This window comes from Grampus griseus, assembly GCF_964374135.1.
Source record: "Grampus griseus genome assembly, chromosome: 13".
Taxonomy (NCBI): domain Eukaryota; kingdom Metazoa; phylum Chordata; class Mammalia; order Artiodactyla; family Delphinidae; genus Grampus; species Grampus griseus.
In genome coordinates this window covers 82289957-82307981 of record NC_139007.1, presented here as the reverse complement: position 1 = coordinate 82307981, position 18025 = coordinate 82289957, and the positions used below count along the sequence as shown (strand labels likewise).

Genomic DNA, 18025 nt, shown 5'->3' with positions numbered 1-18025 from the left:
ATAGGAATTGTTACATAAGTGTTTTTGTTGCTTTTTGGGCCCTGAAAAATTAACGCATGAAAAATTCATATCTGTGATATGCACAGAAAGTTTCATTGCATTCTATGTTTCTAAGCTGGGGATCTGACCTTTCTATCTAGAAGATTTTTAGGATCTTCTGCTTATTAAATTGTAACTTTCTCCCTGTTTGCTGCTCCAGGTCTCACTCTGCTTTCTCTCCCGCCTCCTTTTTCTCGAGCCTTTGGGCTCCTTGTGGGCCTGCACGGCACAGAGGCCCCGTCCTCTGCTGCAGCCTACTGCAGATTTCCAGAAAAGTGTGGAACTCTCTTCTCAACCAAGTTTCTGCCTTCTGTTTTTCTTAGTATTATGGCTTTACATGTTGCTAGTTATTAACTGTAATTCTCACGGGGCCTCAGGAGGGAGAGGAGATACAGGTGCCTCTGCTCAGCCTGCCGACTGCGCCCAGCGGTCCTCCAGGTGTGCCTCCCCGTGCTGCACTGCTGCCCCCAGATAGTCCTTTTGAGTGAGACTTGCATGTGTGTTTTCATTTAAAAGTTATCAACTGAAATTGCAATGAACTTAAGAAAATTATTTAAATTTTTAAACAATTAAATATAACTGCAGTGGGGAAACTACTACATGTACATGTGATACATGTTTGGAGCAATATGCCAAATATCATCTTAGTACATTGATGAACATGGTTTTGACTTACCAGATGCCCCGAAAGGGTCCTGAGAACCCCCAGGGTCTATGTATCTTACTTTGAAAATCTTTGCATTACATATTACTTTCATTATCGTTTGATAGCATAAATAGATTTTAGAAAATGTATTAGGGAATACATTTGAATTACAATTTGTGCACCAAGTATATGCTGTTTTTTTCTCAAAGGGTCCGTCTCGCTGGGAAGATGTCTTAATCCCAAACCAGATGAGTGGTGAATGCCAGTCTCCAAACTGTCCTGGGACTAGAGCAGTAAGTACTGGTCAAATCTGTTCTTTCATTATGGCATCTCCAGTGTTTACTAGGAAATGAGATTAGAGACAGAACACTAATTGATTCTTCCCATCCACTTTTATATTTACAAAAAGTGTTATAAGATTCAAAAGTGTTCATAATATTCACGAAAAATTCTGCCTGTATCATTGCCTTCCAGTGTCACTTTCCTAGAGACTTAACCACTTTGGGTGATTATGTTGAAACATGACAATTTAAATTCCTCACAAGGTGATGTTCATGGAATATAAAGAAGATCCTGTTCAGAGTCTGACAAAAGAAAATAACAAAGCTATAATGTTCATCTTTTTCCTAATGCTGTGATATTTTACATTTACATTCCATATCATTCAAAATTGCTCTTTCTACCTTTCTTAGCAGTTTTCTGACATAGTGGGCTGTTAGAAAATTTAGAATGAATGACCAGCTGTAAATGGAATCCCCATCCTCTGTTCTCTGCAATCCATTTTGTCTTTGCAAACATACACCATGTGTTTCATATAGAGAAGGTATTTCTGGAACGAGAGCCTAAGCACTGAAGTTATTTTTTAAATAATTTTATCATTATGGTCATGTTTATAACTTGTGTATTATACTTTTTACTTTGCAAATCCTTGGGTCCATCATAATCTGATTATATATATTTTCTGAGCTGTAAATACTCTTACGGCGCCAGCACAAATGTCAAGTTAGTTCACAAACTGTCACAGCCAGCTGACAGTTAATATCTTCTCTAAGGAACAAAGTCTGTCAACAGCAACAGGTAGAGTGTTTGAGCTAGGATCATTAGATGTGTCTTCTCTCTCCAATCTGCTGGATGATTGCAAGGCTACAGAGACAGCAGTGAGCAGCAGTGATGATCACTCTCCATCAAATGGGACTAGGGACACTGAACAGCTCTTTATTAATGCAAATCCTGAAGAAAAATAATGAGTTGTGCGTCACTCGCCGATATCGAGGCACAATACAGTCTTACAAGTTTGCTATTGGGATGAAATTAAAGTATACATACTTTGTAGGACAGATTTCTTAAGTATAATTGTATTTGCGTGTATATATGTGGATGTAGTATGCATATATTATAGTATACATGCCATGTAGATATAATTACATTTAATAATAATTTAAATCCTCTGGTGCATGTCACATTATGATCTCCATATCATCTTTACAGCAATGTGAGCTCCTTTGAAAATCTACTTCAGTCATTGACAGGCTGACTGCCTCTGTGTACCTTCATATTAATTGGGAGGATTCAGCATAGCAGGATAGACAATCTTGCATCTTTAAGGATTTAGCTGCAAATTGGTCACAGGGCTACTGTGTTGCTAGGGCTGAGAATCACGACCTTTGCTTGTTGAATATTCACCTCGCCTATTTATCAGTATACAGAGCTTCGTCTAAATCAGTTTATACTGAAGCTTTATTTCGGACAGCATGGTGAACCGACACCCTAAAAAATCCTTGCAGTGCACACTATATAAAAGTAGTGAATTGAATTCCAAACACATATTTTTAAAGAACAGCTGAGCTGACAACATAGTAAGGAAAAGGTCATATGCCCAAAAGTAAGAGAAGGCTAGACTCCAGAAAGGAAACTGTGTAAGCTAAAGCCACTCACCACCGGGTGCTACAGCCTCAGACCAGGCAAACACTGGAGACTGCTGGTGAGTTTAGGGCCTCGTCAAGGTGGAAAGTGAAACCATAGAATTCTACATGAAGAACCTCCTGGAAAACATGATTTCCTCCTGGGATCAAGTGGAGAGAGGAAGGTGCTGGGGATAGTTGCCTATTTTGTTTTCACTCTAGGTAGAAATGTTACTCCTAAGAATTTGTAAGCACAGACCCATATTTACCTGAGTTTGGGGCTAAATTTTACTCTTTCTGTGTGCACTTATATAAGGTCCTGAGTCTAGAATGTTGTTTAGGGTGGCCATGAGTTGGCAGTGCCAGGAACTGGGCTGAGACTAACCCACATCCTCCCAAGGAGACCTGTGCTCTCAAATGAGTCCTAAAATAATTCCCTCAGATAAAGTTTCACAGAGCATGACCTAACAATCAGAAAATCACAGATGGAAGCATGCCATCATGAATGAGAGCGAGCAGAGTTCAAACCTGGAAAGAACACAGAGATTAAAGTTGCCTGGGAAAGACTATAAGTATGCTTAATGTGTTTAAAAAATGAAAGCGCACATATGATTAAAAAACAAAAGACTATCAGAAATATCCAGTCAGATTAAAAGATTAAATACACACACACAAACATGCACGCCCACATGTACATACATGCACACAATAACACAAGAAATTCTAGAATTAAAAACTATAATTGACACAAAATTGACTAGATGGGCTAAAGAGCAGGTAAGTAGGTGAAACAGCAATTCTAACTTAGATCTGAAATTTGCCCTGATAAAATTACTCAAAATGCAGGCAGAAAATATAACAGATTTAAAATATAAAAGAGAAGTTAAACAATATGGTGGGTAAAATTAGATTTCCAGAAGAAAATAATAGAGAGAATAGTGGAAAGGTAATATTTTAAAAGATAATGAAGCAGAGCTTTCCACAATTTTTAAGACTCAAGAATCCCAAGGAGGGCTTCCCTGGTGGCGCAGTGGTTGAGAGTCCGCCTGCTGATGCAGGGGACACGGGTTCGTACCCCGGTCCAGGAGGATCCCACATGCCGCGGAGCAGCTGGGCCCGTGAGCCATGGCCGCTGAGCCTGCGCGTCCAGAGCCTGTGCTCCGCAACAGGAGAGGCCACGATAGTGAGAGACCCGCATACCACACACACACACAAAAAAAGAATCCCAAGGAGTAGGAATAAAATGAAAGCCCCACCTAAATCGATCACTGAAATTGCAGAACAGGAAGATTCTAAAAGCATCAGAGAATGAAGAAGACTGGTTACTACACAGGAGAAACAATCAATAGTTGTTAAACCAACAGCAACGTCAGAAGGCAGACGACACAGGAACAGTGTCTTCAAAATATTGAAAGAAAATAAATGCTAAACTAAGATTGTATTTAAGAAAAACTTTTAAAAGACAAGATCAACAACCAAAAAGATATTTTCAGGTAAACAGAAACTCAGGGAATTAACTTCCATCTAAACCTTTCAAATATTTTTAAGTTAAATTATTTCAGAAAGAAAGAAAATGATCCCAGAAGGAAAGCCTGAAATGCGAGAAGGAATGATTGGAAACAATGTAGAGAAACCTAAACAAAATGTAACAATCAGTATGATAATATTTGATGAATGGAAATATATGTAAAGATAAATAAAGTTTCTGGACAATATTGCATGTAAGCATCAAACATAAAGTTAAAGCATTCTAGGATCTTTGTACTTTTCACCAGAAAGGAAAGACAGTGACTAAAATTAAACTTGTTTTTGGTACATGAATGTTCATAGCAGCTTTGTTTGTAACTGCACACTGGAAATAACCCACATGTCCAACAACAGGTGAGTGTGTAGACAAACTGGAAGAGCCATACAGTGGTTTACTGCTCAGTGATAAAAAGGAAGTCACTGTTGACACAACCCGGATGGTCCGCAAAATAATTATGCTAGTGAGACAAAAACAAAAAAAGGAGATGCTGCGTGATTCCAGTTATGTGAAATTCTAGAAAACACAAACAATCTACAGTGACAGAAAATAGATCAGTAGTTGCCTAGGGACTGGGTAGAGGCAAGCAGAGCATGAGGATGGCACTAAAAAGGGCCCGAGGAATCTTTGGGGATGAGAAATTGTTCAGTATCTTAATTGTGGTGTTGGCTTCATGGATGTATATGTATGTCAAAACGTAGGCTATTTATCCATGTGCAGTTTATTTGATGTTAATGATACCCCAGTAAAGCTATAAAATAACAATGCCAACATTTTATACAATTAGGAGATTTCACATAAAAATTCAAACCTCAAGCTCATCCTGGAAAGCCATAAGATCAGGCAGCTCTGTGTTGGCCTCTCAGCCCGAGTTCCTCACCCCTGTGCACTCCTCAGCTGGCTGCCGAGGTGTGTTAGTGAACTTGAAGGCTTTCCTCTGGTGTGTAATTCTGAGGACCCCTCACACTCCCGACACGTTTGGGGTTCTTCTCCCTTGTGAATTGTCTGGTGGTAAATAGGCTGCTTCTCCTCAAAGACCTTTCTGAACACCATGAGTTTATAGGCTCAGGGCTGAGTCTCATGTGCCTTGGCCAGGTTCAAGTCCTTGCTCTCCAGTGCCCAGGCTTCCTCACCATGCCCCTGCTGGGGGACCACATGGGGTTGGGGGCCTCAAGTCCCGGGAAGGGCAGGAGTGCAAAGTTGTCCAGTGCACAGCATGGTAGATGCCCCTCAGGGCGTTGTCACAGAGTCCTCTTCTCCCAGGAGGGGCTCACAACCACACCCTGCAAGGTCATGGGTCCCATGCCAGGTTCATCACCTCCAAGTTCAGATGACTTCATCTGAACCATGACCTGGGGGCCTCCTCAGAAGCTGCCCCGTATAACCCACTGGGAAGCAATTCCTACTCCAGTGATCTAGTTATACCAGTCATTTTTAACATGAAACTCAAGTTAAAAATGCATTTAAATTGTATAGAATTACCATCTAGGGGATTGAAATACAATACAGGTGTCAAGTTAGAAAGAAAGAAGGGAGCGAGGGAGGGAGGGAGGGAGGAAGGAAGGAAGGAAGGAAGGAAGGAGGGAAGGAAGGAAGGAAGGAGGGAAGGAAGGAGGGAAGGAAGGAGGGAGGTAGGGAGGGAGGGAAAGAGGGAAGGAAGGAAGGAAGGAAGGAAAAAAGAGAGAGAGTGAATTAGAGGAAAACGGGACAAATAAGTAGCACACACCAAAAAAAAAAAAAAGGTAGAAATAAAACCAAATATAACAGTTAATGAAATTAAATGTAAATGGACTAACTAAAGTTTAGAAGACAGATTATTAGACTGGATTAAGAGAAGAAAATCCAGCTTTATGGAGGTTACAAAAGGTATACCTAAAACATATGAGAACAAAAATATTGAAAGTGGAAGAATGGAAAATGATGTACCACACAAATAGTCACTGAACACGGCTGTTGAAACTATTTTAATTGCATATAAAATAGATTTAGGGAAAAAAAGCATTATTAAAAGTTAAGAAGCATTATTAAAAATAGATTTCGAGGGCTTGCCTGGTGGCGCAGTGGTTGAGAGTCGGCCTGCTGATGCAGGGGACACGGGTTCGTGCCCCAGTCCGGGAAGATCCCACATGCCGCGGAGCGGCTAGGCCCATGAGCCATGGCCGCTGAGCCTGTGCTCCATAATGGGAGAAGCCACAACAGTGAGAGACCCGCGTACCGAAAAAAAAAAAAAAAAAAAAATGTAGATTTCGATGAAAGGTTCAATAACCCAGGAAGATATAGTAGTTTAAAACTTGTATGATCTCAATAACATGGATATAAAATACATTAAGGACAAATTGTCAGAATTAACAAACTGTACAGATGAAGCTGTAACCATGAGGGAAGATAGTGAGCTAACTCTCTGAGGAGTTGAGGGCTCCAGTAGTGCAAACTCAGGAAGCCGTAGCCTACTAACACAACCACTGAGCAGGGTGGCATCCTGAGTGCTACACCCAACCATGAGGGGCACCCCTTTTTTGAGCACATATGGAACATTTCAACAATTGATCGTGTTTTAAGTCATTTAAATATCACTAACGGAAACATAACCATAAAAACCTCTTAAACATGGAAATTCAGTTAACTTAGTCAATTAAAAAAAATCCAAATGGAAATACGGGATCAAACAATAATGAAAATATAACACATATCAAATCTTTTGGGATGCAGCTAAATTAGTATTTAAAGGGAGTATTTAGAACCATAAATGCTACTTTTATAAAAGAAGAGAGGATAACATTATTTAAAGATACTGTTTAAGAAAGGAGGAAAAAATTGTCATAGTGAACTATTTTTTTCCCATATCTAATGAACATAAATAAATGGTTAAATAAAGGACATGAAGGTATGCACACTTCTGAATAACTATACCAGTGGGTGGGCAGAATTGCTCAATATGAGTCGTTTAATTCCTTCTTCTTTGCTCTTATCTTAAAACCATTTTTCTGGATTGTATTTTTACAGTGCAGCCAAATGTAAACCATGACTTCTATTTTCTAAAGCATTGTGTGCAGTGTTTGTTTCTTAAGAAGATGAGAAGATAGGCACTTTAAGTAGTTTATCATATTTAAATTTGTAGAGTATTTTAAATTTTGACACTATTTTATACACTATGTATTATATTATTATAAAAATGTTTAACTTCTATCACTTGAATAAAATATCCATATATTTAAAGTTCAAAAGAGCAGGGTCTATAATGTATTCTTAATTCATGTTTAGGCACTTAAAGTTCATCTAACTAGATCATTTTAAATAGCGGTAAACTTTCACCTTGGTTTTTAAGACTATAGATATAAACTTGACCCTACCTACACTTTAGACAGAGAAATCTGAAACAAATTCAGTTCTACACTAGTCACTGTTATCTCAGAAGGAGCATCACATTAGTTCTGAAAGACACCTTACCTTATTATAAAAACAATTCTAGTCAATTCCAAGGGTGTGTGCTTGAGATTAAGAGGGACAGAATCAATTAGGATTTTTTTTCCATTAGTGAAATTAATTCAACATTGGATGTGATATAGACTTTAAGTTTTCTGTGTAAATCTTCATTTTATATTTTGCCTATGATACCTTAAACAATGAAGATATTTGTGTTTGTGCGTTGGGGGATGTATATTTTTCTTACTTGCACACATGTAGGCTAACGCATACCCAGAAGCCTTACTCTCTAGGAATTATTCCTGAGTTCTGAATCATAACTTTTAAAAGTGAGTATTCCCTGTCCATCAAACACTCTCCTGTGAAGACATTTGGCCTAGTGGTGCTTTTATGGTAATTAAGGGTTTCTTAGCCAACTGTGAGATTGTTGATTTTTCCCTCACGTCTGACAGTGGGGTTTAGGATAAGGGATAGTCCCTGGGATGAAAAAGAAATCAATTATATCTTGTCTTAGTCTGTTCAGTCTGCGATACCAAAAATACCACAAATTGGGTGGCTTATAAACAACAAATACTTATTTCTCACAGCTGTGGAGGATGGAAGTCCAAGGCACCAACAGATTCAGCGTCTGTTGAGAGCCCACTTCCTGAGACTTAGAGGGCCATCTGCTCATTGTGTCCTCAAGTGGTGGACAGGGTGAGGGAGCTCTCAGGGGTCTCTTTTAATAAGGGCTCTGCTCTCATGACCTAATCACCTTCTAAAGGCCCCAACTCCAAATACCATCACAGTGGGAAACGGGTTTCAACATATGAATTTGGGGAAAACACAAACATTCAGATCGTAGCAAACCTCAAAGTAATAAATAACCAAGGTCATGATTTTTATGCTTATTAAGGGATGTTGATTTCACTACTTAGCCTATAGCATGCATTATATTTTATGTTTCTGAGGAGTAATATTTACTGAAATTCTGTGTAAAACAATAGAAAACTTTCTTTTTTAGATTGCTTGATTTTGACCAGAGTTAAGCTGTTTTACATAGAACGTTTCTTTCTTATCAGAAACAGTTGAGATAAATCTGTTAAAATAGCTCAAAGACGTATTTCAAGTGAAGCTTGATACTAAAAACTATCCCCTGAATTATAATAAATGACATAATTATTAAACTCAGTGCAGCAAATGGAGAGTTTTCATCTTACTCAACATGCAATTTATTTCTTGCATTTTCCCTGTTAGGCTCAGTGTATGTCCACTGGAACATTAGTTTGAATGCAAGTTAATTAATATTCATAGTCTCTCTCTTTGATTTCATCTTCTGGGAAGATGTTGACCAGAACAAAATGAATAGTAAATAAGTGTCACCTAATACTGTAATTTTTTTTATTTATAGGTCATTTGCATATTTTATGTCTGAAAAGTTTCTTATTAATGTTTTAGTTTAATCAAATTACTATCCTTGAAGGGCTCTGTGTTTCTTTTTGTTTCTTTTTGTTGTTGTTTTAGGCTTGAGTAGGATCTCACAAAATGAGTCTCAGGATTTCTCAGGATGGTTTCCTGGTATAAACTATATGTTCTTATTTTTTCCAATATCTAATAATAATGGAAGGTTGGCTTTGTTTCGTTTTTAAGAAAAGATCTGAGGTTGCAAGTGTCCCTGAGGTAGTCACAAATGAAAGCCTTTTTTTGCACAATGTAAAAGGAGCTCCGTATTCTTATGTTGCCCAAACTCATCTGCATAATGCAATAAGCAACGTGGCACAGACATCTCCAAATATGTATTTAAACAATCCCAACCCTTGTGGTTCCAGGGGAGCCATTGAACCCAAAGGGCTGCTGGGTGCTTAAACGTGGAGGGTGGAGAATGGAAACAGAAGTAAAAGGAAAGAACACATTGACTCCTCTCTCATTCTGCCCTGCTCTGGTCAAAGAGAAATGGTCTCCCTGTCCTTACACTGTCCTACAGTCATATTTTCTAAATTCTAAATAAAATTGAATTCTGAAAGTTTTGCAGTCAAACTCAGATTATGATTGAATGGTATCTAAGCAGGACAAAATGTTCTTTGTTTTCTGACATGCAATTCGGGTGACAAACTAGAAACTTCTTATAGCATTTTTCAAAATCTGATCAAGTATTCAGACTCAAGGACAGTTCATTTCTAAATCAAGTTTTGAGGACTTGAAAACAAAAAGTGTCATTTTAAAAAAAATAAGGCAAAATTGAAAGATACATATTTTATTATGGAGTTGGCAGAAATTTTGCAAATTTAAATAAAAATTTTAAAATTTTGTTTATAAATAAATTAGTCTGCTATGAAAAAAAATGTGTCAGTTTTTAAGAGTACTAAAGAAATTGAGGTAGTTTTTAAGAACCCATAGGTATTTGTGCAACTCTGAAGTCTAGACTCAATTCCATTCAATTTCTCTTTTTCTGTGACATAACCCCATTTTTATCTGAGCTCTTTTATAACTTAGTGGAAAATTAAATCAACAGTCATCTTCAAATGGTATTGTTAAAGACTCTTGTACTGTTACATGAAAAAAACTAATCACCAAAGAAAGGAAACCAGGTACCAGAAATCCGTGCATGTATATATAGCAGAATACCTATGCACATGAGATAACCAATATCCACACCGTAGTCCCACAGACATAACCTTGGTTTAGTTTATGATGCCATTTTTCAAGCAAATGGTTGGTTTCCATAATGTATATTTTAAATATTGAAAATAATTCTTGCCTCCTCAATTCCAGGAAAATTCTGTTGTTTGTGAATTGTAAGTTGTTTTTTCACTTGATGATCTGTGATTCTCTGTGCTATAATTTATATCTTATTTCGTATACAGAAGAAAATCATGCATATTACCACAGTGCTGTTTGGATATGATCAACTTTTATCATCCCTAGAGGCTTCAAAAGTTACTCCTTAATTTCTCATCTTTCCGTGGAATGATTCCAAAGCTAGATATGTCAGTGAGGGGCTGTGTTGAAGTTTTGTTGTGGCTTTAGACAAGGGCCCCAGACAACAAAGACACAACAAACGAATTTATCACGATTAACCAGAAAAAGGTGCACTTCGAGACTGTTAGGTTTTAGATTAGGGGAGAAGGTATATGGATCTACCAGAGAAGATAGCAATAGATGTAATAAGATAATTTCAGTAGATTTACAAAGGAAATTCTGAGAACTGGAGCAAAGAAAGATTATATACTACTGTAAACATCACTGAATGTTTCCACTGGGATGGTAGATTAGACCTAAATGGAAATAACAGGGATTGGGGGCTAGAGGTCAGCCTGCGATAGCCTCCGTGCAGATGCACAAGAGGCTAATGGAGTGAGAATAGAAGGAAGATGTGGGAGTAATGGGCCAAGAGAATGAGGCCTGCTTCTCAACCAGGAAATCACCCTCTTGATCCTTCAAGCAGGTGACTGATGGCTCTTGGAGACCCACACTTCATCAAGCCTTGATGGCAGAGTCATCAAGAAACCATCATCCCTCTTATTCAGGTCAAGCTAGCTCTCAAAAAGTTACCAAGGGCCATTATAAAATTTAGTTTTTCAGATATATGCTGAAAAAAAAATACTTAAAGCTATTTTACCAAACTTGAGAGGTAGCATAGAAAATATAAACATATGGAGAATAAGATCAAAACTGAGAAGAATTTCATGCACTATTGACGCACATGTAGTGAAATGTTTACTTCCACTAATATTTCTTAGAAAACAAACATAGTTTGGGGTCCTCAGATCTGAATTTCCTAAAGTAAGTAATTATCATCCCCCTCAGTACTCAGAGTTCTAGAAAATAAACTCAGTGCTGACCATAATACATGAGTGTTTTTATGAGATGAAGACAAAACTTTTATGTTTAAAGATTGAAAAGCGAAATATACTTTAAAATGTGTGTGTGTTTCCATTCAGAGAAATATAGTTATTTTCATAACAGGTATTTATGTGTTATGTTATGCGCTGTGTAGAAAACAAAGACTGACCTTCAAGCACCGGAAGTCTGGTTGGGGAGATAAGACTTTACAGAAATGACTGCAACCCAGATTCAGCAACACAAGTAAAATACGCATTGAGCATGTCTTCTACGCCAGGCTCTAGGAATAGAAAAGGAAATATTTCACTTACTGCTCTCATCGTTTGGGGAAAATGTCAGGGTGGGGTAGGACATGTAGGCCAGTGATGATTTTTACCACAAACTACATCTTGATAAAGACAGATATGAAGGAGTGTAAAAGACTTCACTTTGTGAATAAGGGAGAAGAAATAAGACAAATTGGTATATCACAGAGGCCATGAGACCAGCACAAAGAAGTGTTCTGTGGGAGTTCAGAGAAGGGAATTCCTTTAACAGAGGTGACCAAAGAAGGCTTTTTGGAGGAGGCGGGCCTGAGGCATAGGTAGTGGAAATTCCACAGGTAGTGATGTCGTCAAGGTTAGGAGCATTTTGTGAGGCAGAGGAAATGACAGGAATAAAGACATAGAAAATTAAGGGTCATTCATCCCATGAAGTACTGTTAGCTGCCTGCTGTCTGGTAGATAGTAGGCTCAGCCCTCCTGTGTGTGCAAAGTCAACATCCTCTGCTTCCACGGAGGTCCTCTCAGCCCTGATGACCTTGGACTTATCACGAGGAAAGATGGAAAAGAGGCCCAGGGTGGTACAAGGGCGTGAAACAGGGCGTCTGCCTAGAATCTGTGAGTAGGGCACCCTTGACTGGAGGAGTGGAGGCCAGCCCTGGGATCTGCAGGCTGAGTCAGAGTTACTGGTGGCGAAGCGGGAGGGTAACTTCCGGCAGGAAGGACCCTGTTGCAAGAGCCCTGCTGTGGGAGGCTCCTTGGGGAAAGCACCTGGAATTTGGAGGTGACAGAGGAACAGGAGGCAGTGCGTTTTCTCCCTTTTGTATGTTTGTTAGTTGTTTTGTTTGTGAGTTTTTATGTGGAAGATTATGACTAGTAATAGAAGGAATCTCACTAGTTTTGATATTTTGAAGACTGAGATAGAACTTGAGCTGGTTGGCGTGAGGGGCAGGATAAAGAACAAAGAAGGAAAAAGAAAATCTTGAGGTATAAAAAAAAAGGGATTATTTTTATATACTTTACTATCTGAAATCCCTGGTAATGTGTGAATAAAGGTAAATGAGAATTGGCATTTTGCCTTCCTTAAAGCTAGAAACAACATACAAATGAAATTTTAGTTTAGAACCGATTAGAGGCACCACACTTTTTTTGTATTTATTGGGTCATTAAGAGCAGCCATATGGTTGTCTTCTGTCTCATCTGTTCACGTTTCTCCAGTATGTTCCTCAGTGGGAGTCTATTTAGTGGTTGATGGGAATTCTATTTTTATTGGTAACTCTCTGTTATCTGTAATTGCCAGAAGTAGATGATCCAGTCTAAAGAGTCCACTCCCTTTTTGTCAACCTTACTGGAAAACTGAGACCTTTTTCTTTTGCCATTAGCTTTTGAAAATATTAGAGGGAAAAGAAAATGGGTTACTGTGTGAAGTAAAATTTGAGACTCTCGAAGAATCCATCCCTTCTTAAGGATAATGCAGTTGACTGTAATCGTATGCTGGGCAGTTTGAGGACTGCTCGACTGAGAGTTGGGAAGTCTGTAACTCCTTCTCTTTCTATGTGCATGTCAATTTTCTGTTCATTTCCAGTTCTCCAGTTGGACAGCAAAGATATCCATCACTCTTGAAATTTCACTGAGTGTTTGTGGAGATTCAGGACTCAATAAAGCTTCCTCAGTTTAAAAAATGAACGACATTCTGTTGGGATCACATAGCTGTTGATATCTGTCGATTTTCATACCTTATTCAGAAATGCCTGTATTTTCCTGGGTCCTAGCATTGTCATTTTTCCTCACAGTTATCTAATTTCTTAATTTTATACCTGCCTTATAAAAACATACCATTTCTGTCAAAGAACCATTTCTCCATGTGCTTTTATTTACCATTTCATTAAAACTTACACTGATGTTCACAGTTATAAATGTCATTAAATGACTTTATGTTAAGCAGTTAAAAGTTATATCACTCAGTACAATGTCCAATATATGAAGACCATTTAGAGAATCAATTCTAATTTAGTATTTAATAGTGAGTGCTAATAATTATTATAATGCATGCATTTAAATTTGGACATTTTCTTGATTGCATAATGAAATGCTTTAAATGAGCTCATTACTTAAGGACTCTAATTCTCATGCAACTTATGAGATAAGATGTTTACCTCATATGGATATAAGCAGGTATAAATGGAGAAAAATGCATAGTGGGGTTCATTAAAGGGCAGTGGTTACAGCATATGACTCTATAAGAACAAAACCACAATAGAAATACAAAAAGTACATTTTTTTGGAGTTGAGCTAAAGAAGCTCCTTAGAGATGGCTTATGTTTACTCTTATGGAATAAGCAGAGTCAACTGAATTGTTATAAAGAAGTGACCACTGTAGAATAGGGTTCATCAGCCATAGTTATAGGACTAGATGAATTCTATGACTATCAGATCCCAAGAGAGCAAATAAAAGAAAGATTACCCAGACCAGAGGATTAGTTAGGATACTACAAAGTCATGATTACTACAAACTAGGATTTATAATCCACTAATTCTGGTTATGATGCACTGTTTAAAGCATGGTTCTTTAGAAATCATGAAATGACATCGTATCGAGAACCGTGATTTAGTCTGAGTTTTCCACATTTTCTTTTCAACTGTCACAGCTAAAGTACTTCCTAGGATTCTGCCATGGTTATCACAGCTGTCCCTCCAAAAAAAAAAAAAGCCTAAACAAAACTAAACAATTATAACCAAACCCTTCATAATGGTGAAAGCCAATCTCTATTTAAAAAGAGATAACAGGAAAGGGAGAAGGGGAGGGGACAGAGGAGGTAATTAAATAAGCTGAATAAATGAAAATTCATTACTCTCTTCATCAAATGTTTCTTTGTGGCTGGAGACATGTCAAAGAGAAAGGCCTCCAGCTGGTAAGGACTACCATGGATCTGACCCAAAAGGCTTACAGGTTCAGGAACTAACTTTTAGCAACTCAAATCTTGAAGAGACTAACTCATGGACTAACCAACACACAAAAGACATTATTTATGAACCATGATATTAGTTCATTAATGTATACTCTGGGAACAACATCTTGAATTGCAGAATATTCATGTCTACCTTCCCAGATATGTTTGTTTTCCTCCTCCCTTCTGCTCCCCTCCCTTTTCTCCTTCTTTCTCTCCTTTTGTTTTAAGATGTGTCTGCACAGTCTTTGACACACCTCTTGTCAAATGTTGGGTTCTAATTCCCCACCCCTTGGACCTGGGTCAGCCTTAGTGACCTGTTTCTGAAGAATAGAAAACAATAGAAGTGATCCTGTGTTACTTCTGAGGCTGGGTGACAAAAGTCACAGCAGTGTCTGTCTGGCCTTCTCCTTGGGACACATACACGAGGAGCCTTTAACCAACACAGAAAATGCCTGAGAGACCACATGGAGAGGCCACGTGGAAGTAGCCAGAGGTGACTAAGGAGCCCAGGGCTTCCCTTGACCAGCAGGTTAGCCTTCCTACCAACTGCCGTTTGTGTCAACAGTCAGCCTTCAGACCTGGCTCATGAGCCTCCCCAGATGCTGCCACAGCAGCAGAGATTAGCAGTCTCCACCAAACCCCACTTAGTGCAGATTTGTGAGCAAAATAAATTAAAAAAAAATTCAAACCAATAACATTCGCACAGCAACAGATAACTGGAATACCTACCATAGCGTTCTCCATGATCATGTGATTATACCAAAGGCCACACACACTCTCATATATAGATATGTGTGTGTGTAGGTCATAGTTTTATAAAAGCGGGTTCAAATTAGAAATCAGACAATGATTTGATAATGAGAGTATCACAGTAGAATTATATGGACTTGAGAAAGAGTTTATTCATGCTGGGCTTGATCATTTGTATATCTGAAGCATGTCTTTACGTTGGATAGTGTCTTATAAGCAATAACAAGCACTTTCCAGTCAACTCCCCCACTTACTAGATACCAAATGCACCATGTGGTCATGCCAGAGGAATTAAAATGCAGCTATTTATCTATCTAATTTAATTCCATCATCTCTACCTGAGGCTACATCCTGGGCTCTGAGATATCTGTATGTATTTCCCAAGTCACCATTAACAATATATTTCCAAATGATTTTGTCTGATGGTTTATTTTTACCGTGGTTAGTGTGTAGTGTAGCAGACAGGTGCATGGCCAGTGGAGTCAGAGAAGCTTGATCTGAACTTTTGTTCTGATACTTATAGTCTTATGGTCTTGGACAAAATCTTTGTGCCCCTGTCAGTTTCCTCATTTGTGAAACAGAGTTAATCAGTGCCTTTTATACAAGGTGCTTGGAAGGATTAAATGTGATAAAGGATATATAAAGTGCTTACCTCAGAGCCTCTCGTTGTAAGGGATCAATACATTGTAGCTATCATTACCATAGTTGTTCCTATTCTAATGTGTTGACTTTTACTAGACTTGATCTCTCGCCTTTTCCACCATACTGTGGTCAATTGACCGTAATTCCCCTGCAGTTGATTGTCGTTTATACAAATAACACAAGGTATTCAAATCGATAAAATTGCTCTGACAATAACTTTGTAGCAGACTGAAACATCTGTAGTTTCCTTAAATAAAAATGTACTCAATTTGCATTTTATATAATACATGCAAGATTGAGATATAGATAAAATTCTCTACCAGCTGATCTGGAGGAAAAAAAATAGCTTAGTCATAATGACTTAGAAAAGCATTGCTGTTGATTTTTTTTTTTTCAGAGCCATGCACCAGCAGGATTATTGTTATAATATAGTATTGTATATGTTGTACTCAAAGTGCAATTTAAAGTTATGATACCTCCATTATTTTCATAATAAATGTTGCTTTTTCTGATTATAAGAACATGATGTGGGCTGAAAAAAATAGCCAACATACTTTCATATAAAGAAAAGGCTAAAAGTCATGTTTAATCAAACCACCAGAAGAAAATCACTGTTAACACTGGATGTACATTCTAAATGGTTTTCAAGGTGTACATGTGTATGTGCACATGAACACACACATTTTTTAATGAACTCATATCTTACATGTTATTTTGTAACTTGTATCTTTTACTTCATATAGTGTACTCATTTTTCTATCAATAGATAAAAGTCTACATGATCATTTCATGATTGATACCATTCTATTCTGCTGAAGGGGTCCACCTTCAGTGAGTATTTAAGCTGCTCTACATTTCACTCCAAGAGCCACAGTTTCATGATCTCTCTTATGTACATCCCTAAAAACGTGTATGGTCACATTTTTAGAATCTAATTTTAGAAGAAGAGTTGTTGCGGCAAAAGTATTTTTCATTTAAATTGTTATCATGCGAATTCCAATAGTTCATCGGGAAACTTTGCACCTGTTTTCACTCTCCCTAAAACTATTAGAACAGTTTCTTCACATCCTTTACCACTAGGTGCTTTCATTCTTAACTTTTTGTCAGTGTTTTTGGTGGAACACTGTATCTCATGTTAAATTGCCTTCTTCTAATTACTAGGAAGCTCGGGTAGGTTTCCATTGTTTATTGCTCATTATTGTGGCTATTTCCTTTCTTATAATTACCCTTTGTAAACATTTCTTATAGTAACCCTTTACTTATCATATATGTTGCAAATATTTTTCTCCAGTAAGTAATTTAATTTGAAAGTGCTTTAGAACTATTTAAGCTGTAAATTTTGACGGAGTTAAATGTATTGTCTTCTCTGTAGGATTACGTCTTTGCAGTCATCCTTAGCAGAATCTTCTTGACACACAAGATCATTATAGATATTTACTGAACATCTTTCCTAGTTATTTTACTTCCAAGTTTCTCTTTTTTTTCTCTCTTTTTTTAAATATTTGATGAATGTAGATTTAATTTTAGTGTGAAGGGTTTTATATGAATCGAATTTTACTTATTTCCCCTCCCAAAACCTACAGTTTACTTTTTAGGCATCATTTATTGAATAAAACACATTTCCTCACTGATTTGAAATAAATCCCATCTTTATATTATATTAACTTTGGGGGTTTATCTCTAGAGCCCATCCTGCTCCATTAACCTGTTTATTCTGCCTTCACTCTACATTGTCTGGATTACTCTCACATATAACACATTATAACATATTTAATATCTGGTAATGTCACTTCTCCAAATTGCTGTCACATTTTTCTTACTATTCACACAAACTAATTTTTTCATATGATTTAGATTTTTTTTATAAAGTTTGAAAATAAATTTCATGAATTTGTTTTCAATATATGAGTTAAGCATGTCATCCTAGAGAAGTCAAGAGAGAATGTAATTTAAACATAGATTACATAATGGCGAGGTGTATCTTGTTTTTGAGTTCTGAGCTGTTTCTAGAAAAACTAACACTCCCCCAAATTAATTACTTAGCAGTTTATTATATACATAGTACA

General features: G+C 37.5%; 1 protein-coding gene across 2 annotated transcripts in view; it reads left to right on the top strand.

Moving 5' to 3' along the window:
• The window catches only part of PRKN (parkin RBR E3 ubiquitin protein ligase), a gene marked incomplete at its 3' end in the record, with an annotated part of 1266888 nt that overhangs the window by 651602 nt on the left and 597261 nt on the right, over positions 1-18025 (top strand). For both annotated transcript variants that reach the window (XM_082668938.1, XM_082668937.1), the window contains exon 5: positions 895-978. In XM_082668938.1, the coding sequence (XP_082525064.1) occupies positions 895-978 (84 nt within the window). The remainder of the gene's footprint in view (positions 1-894; positions 979-18025) is intronic.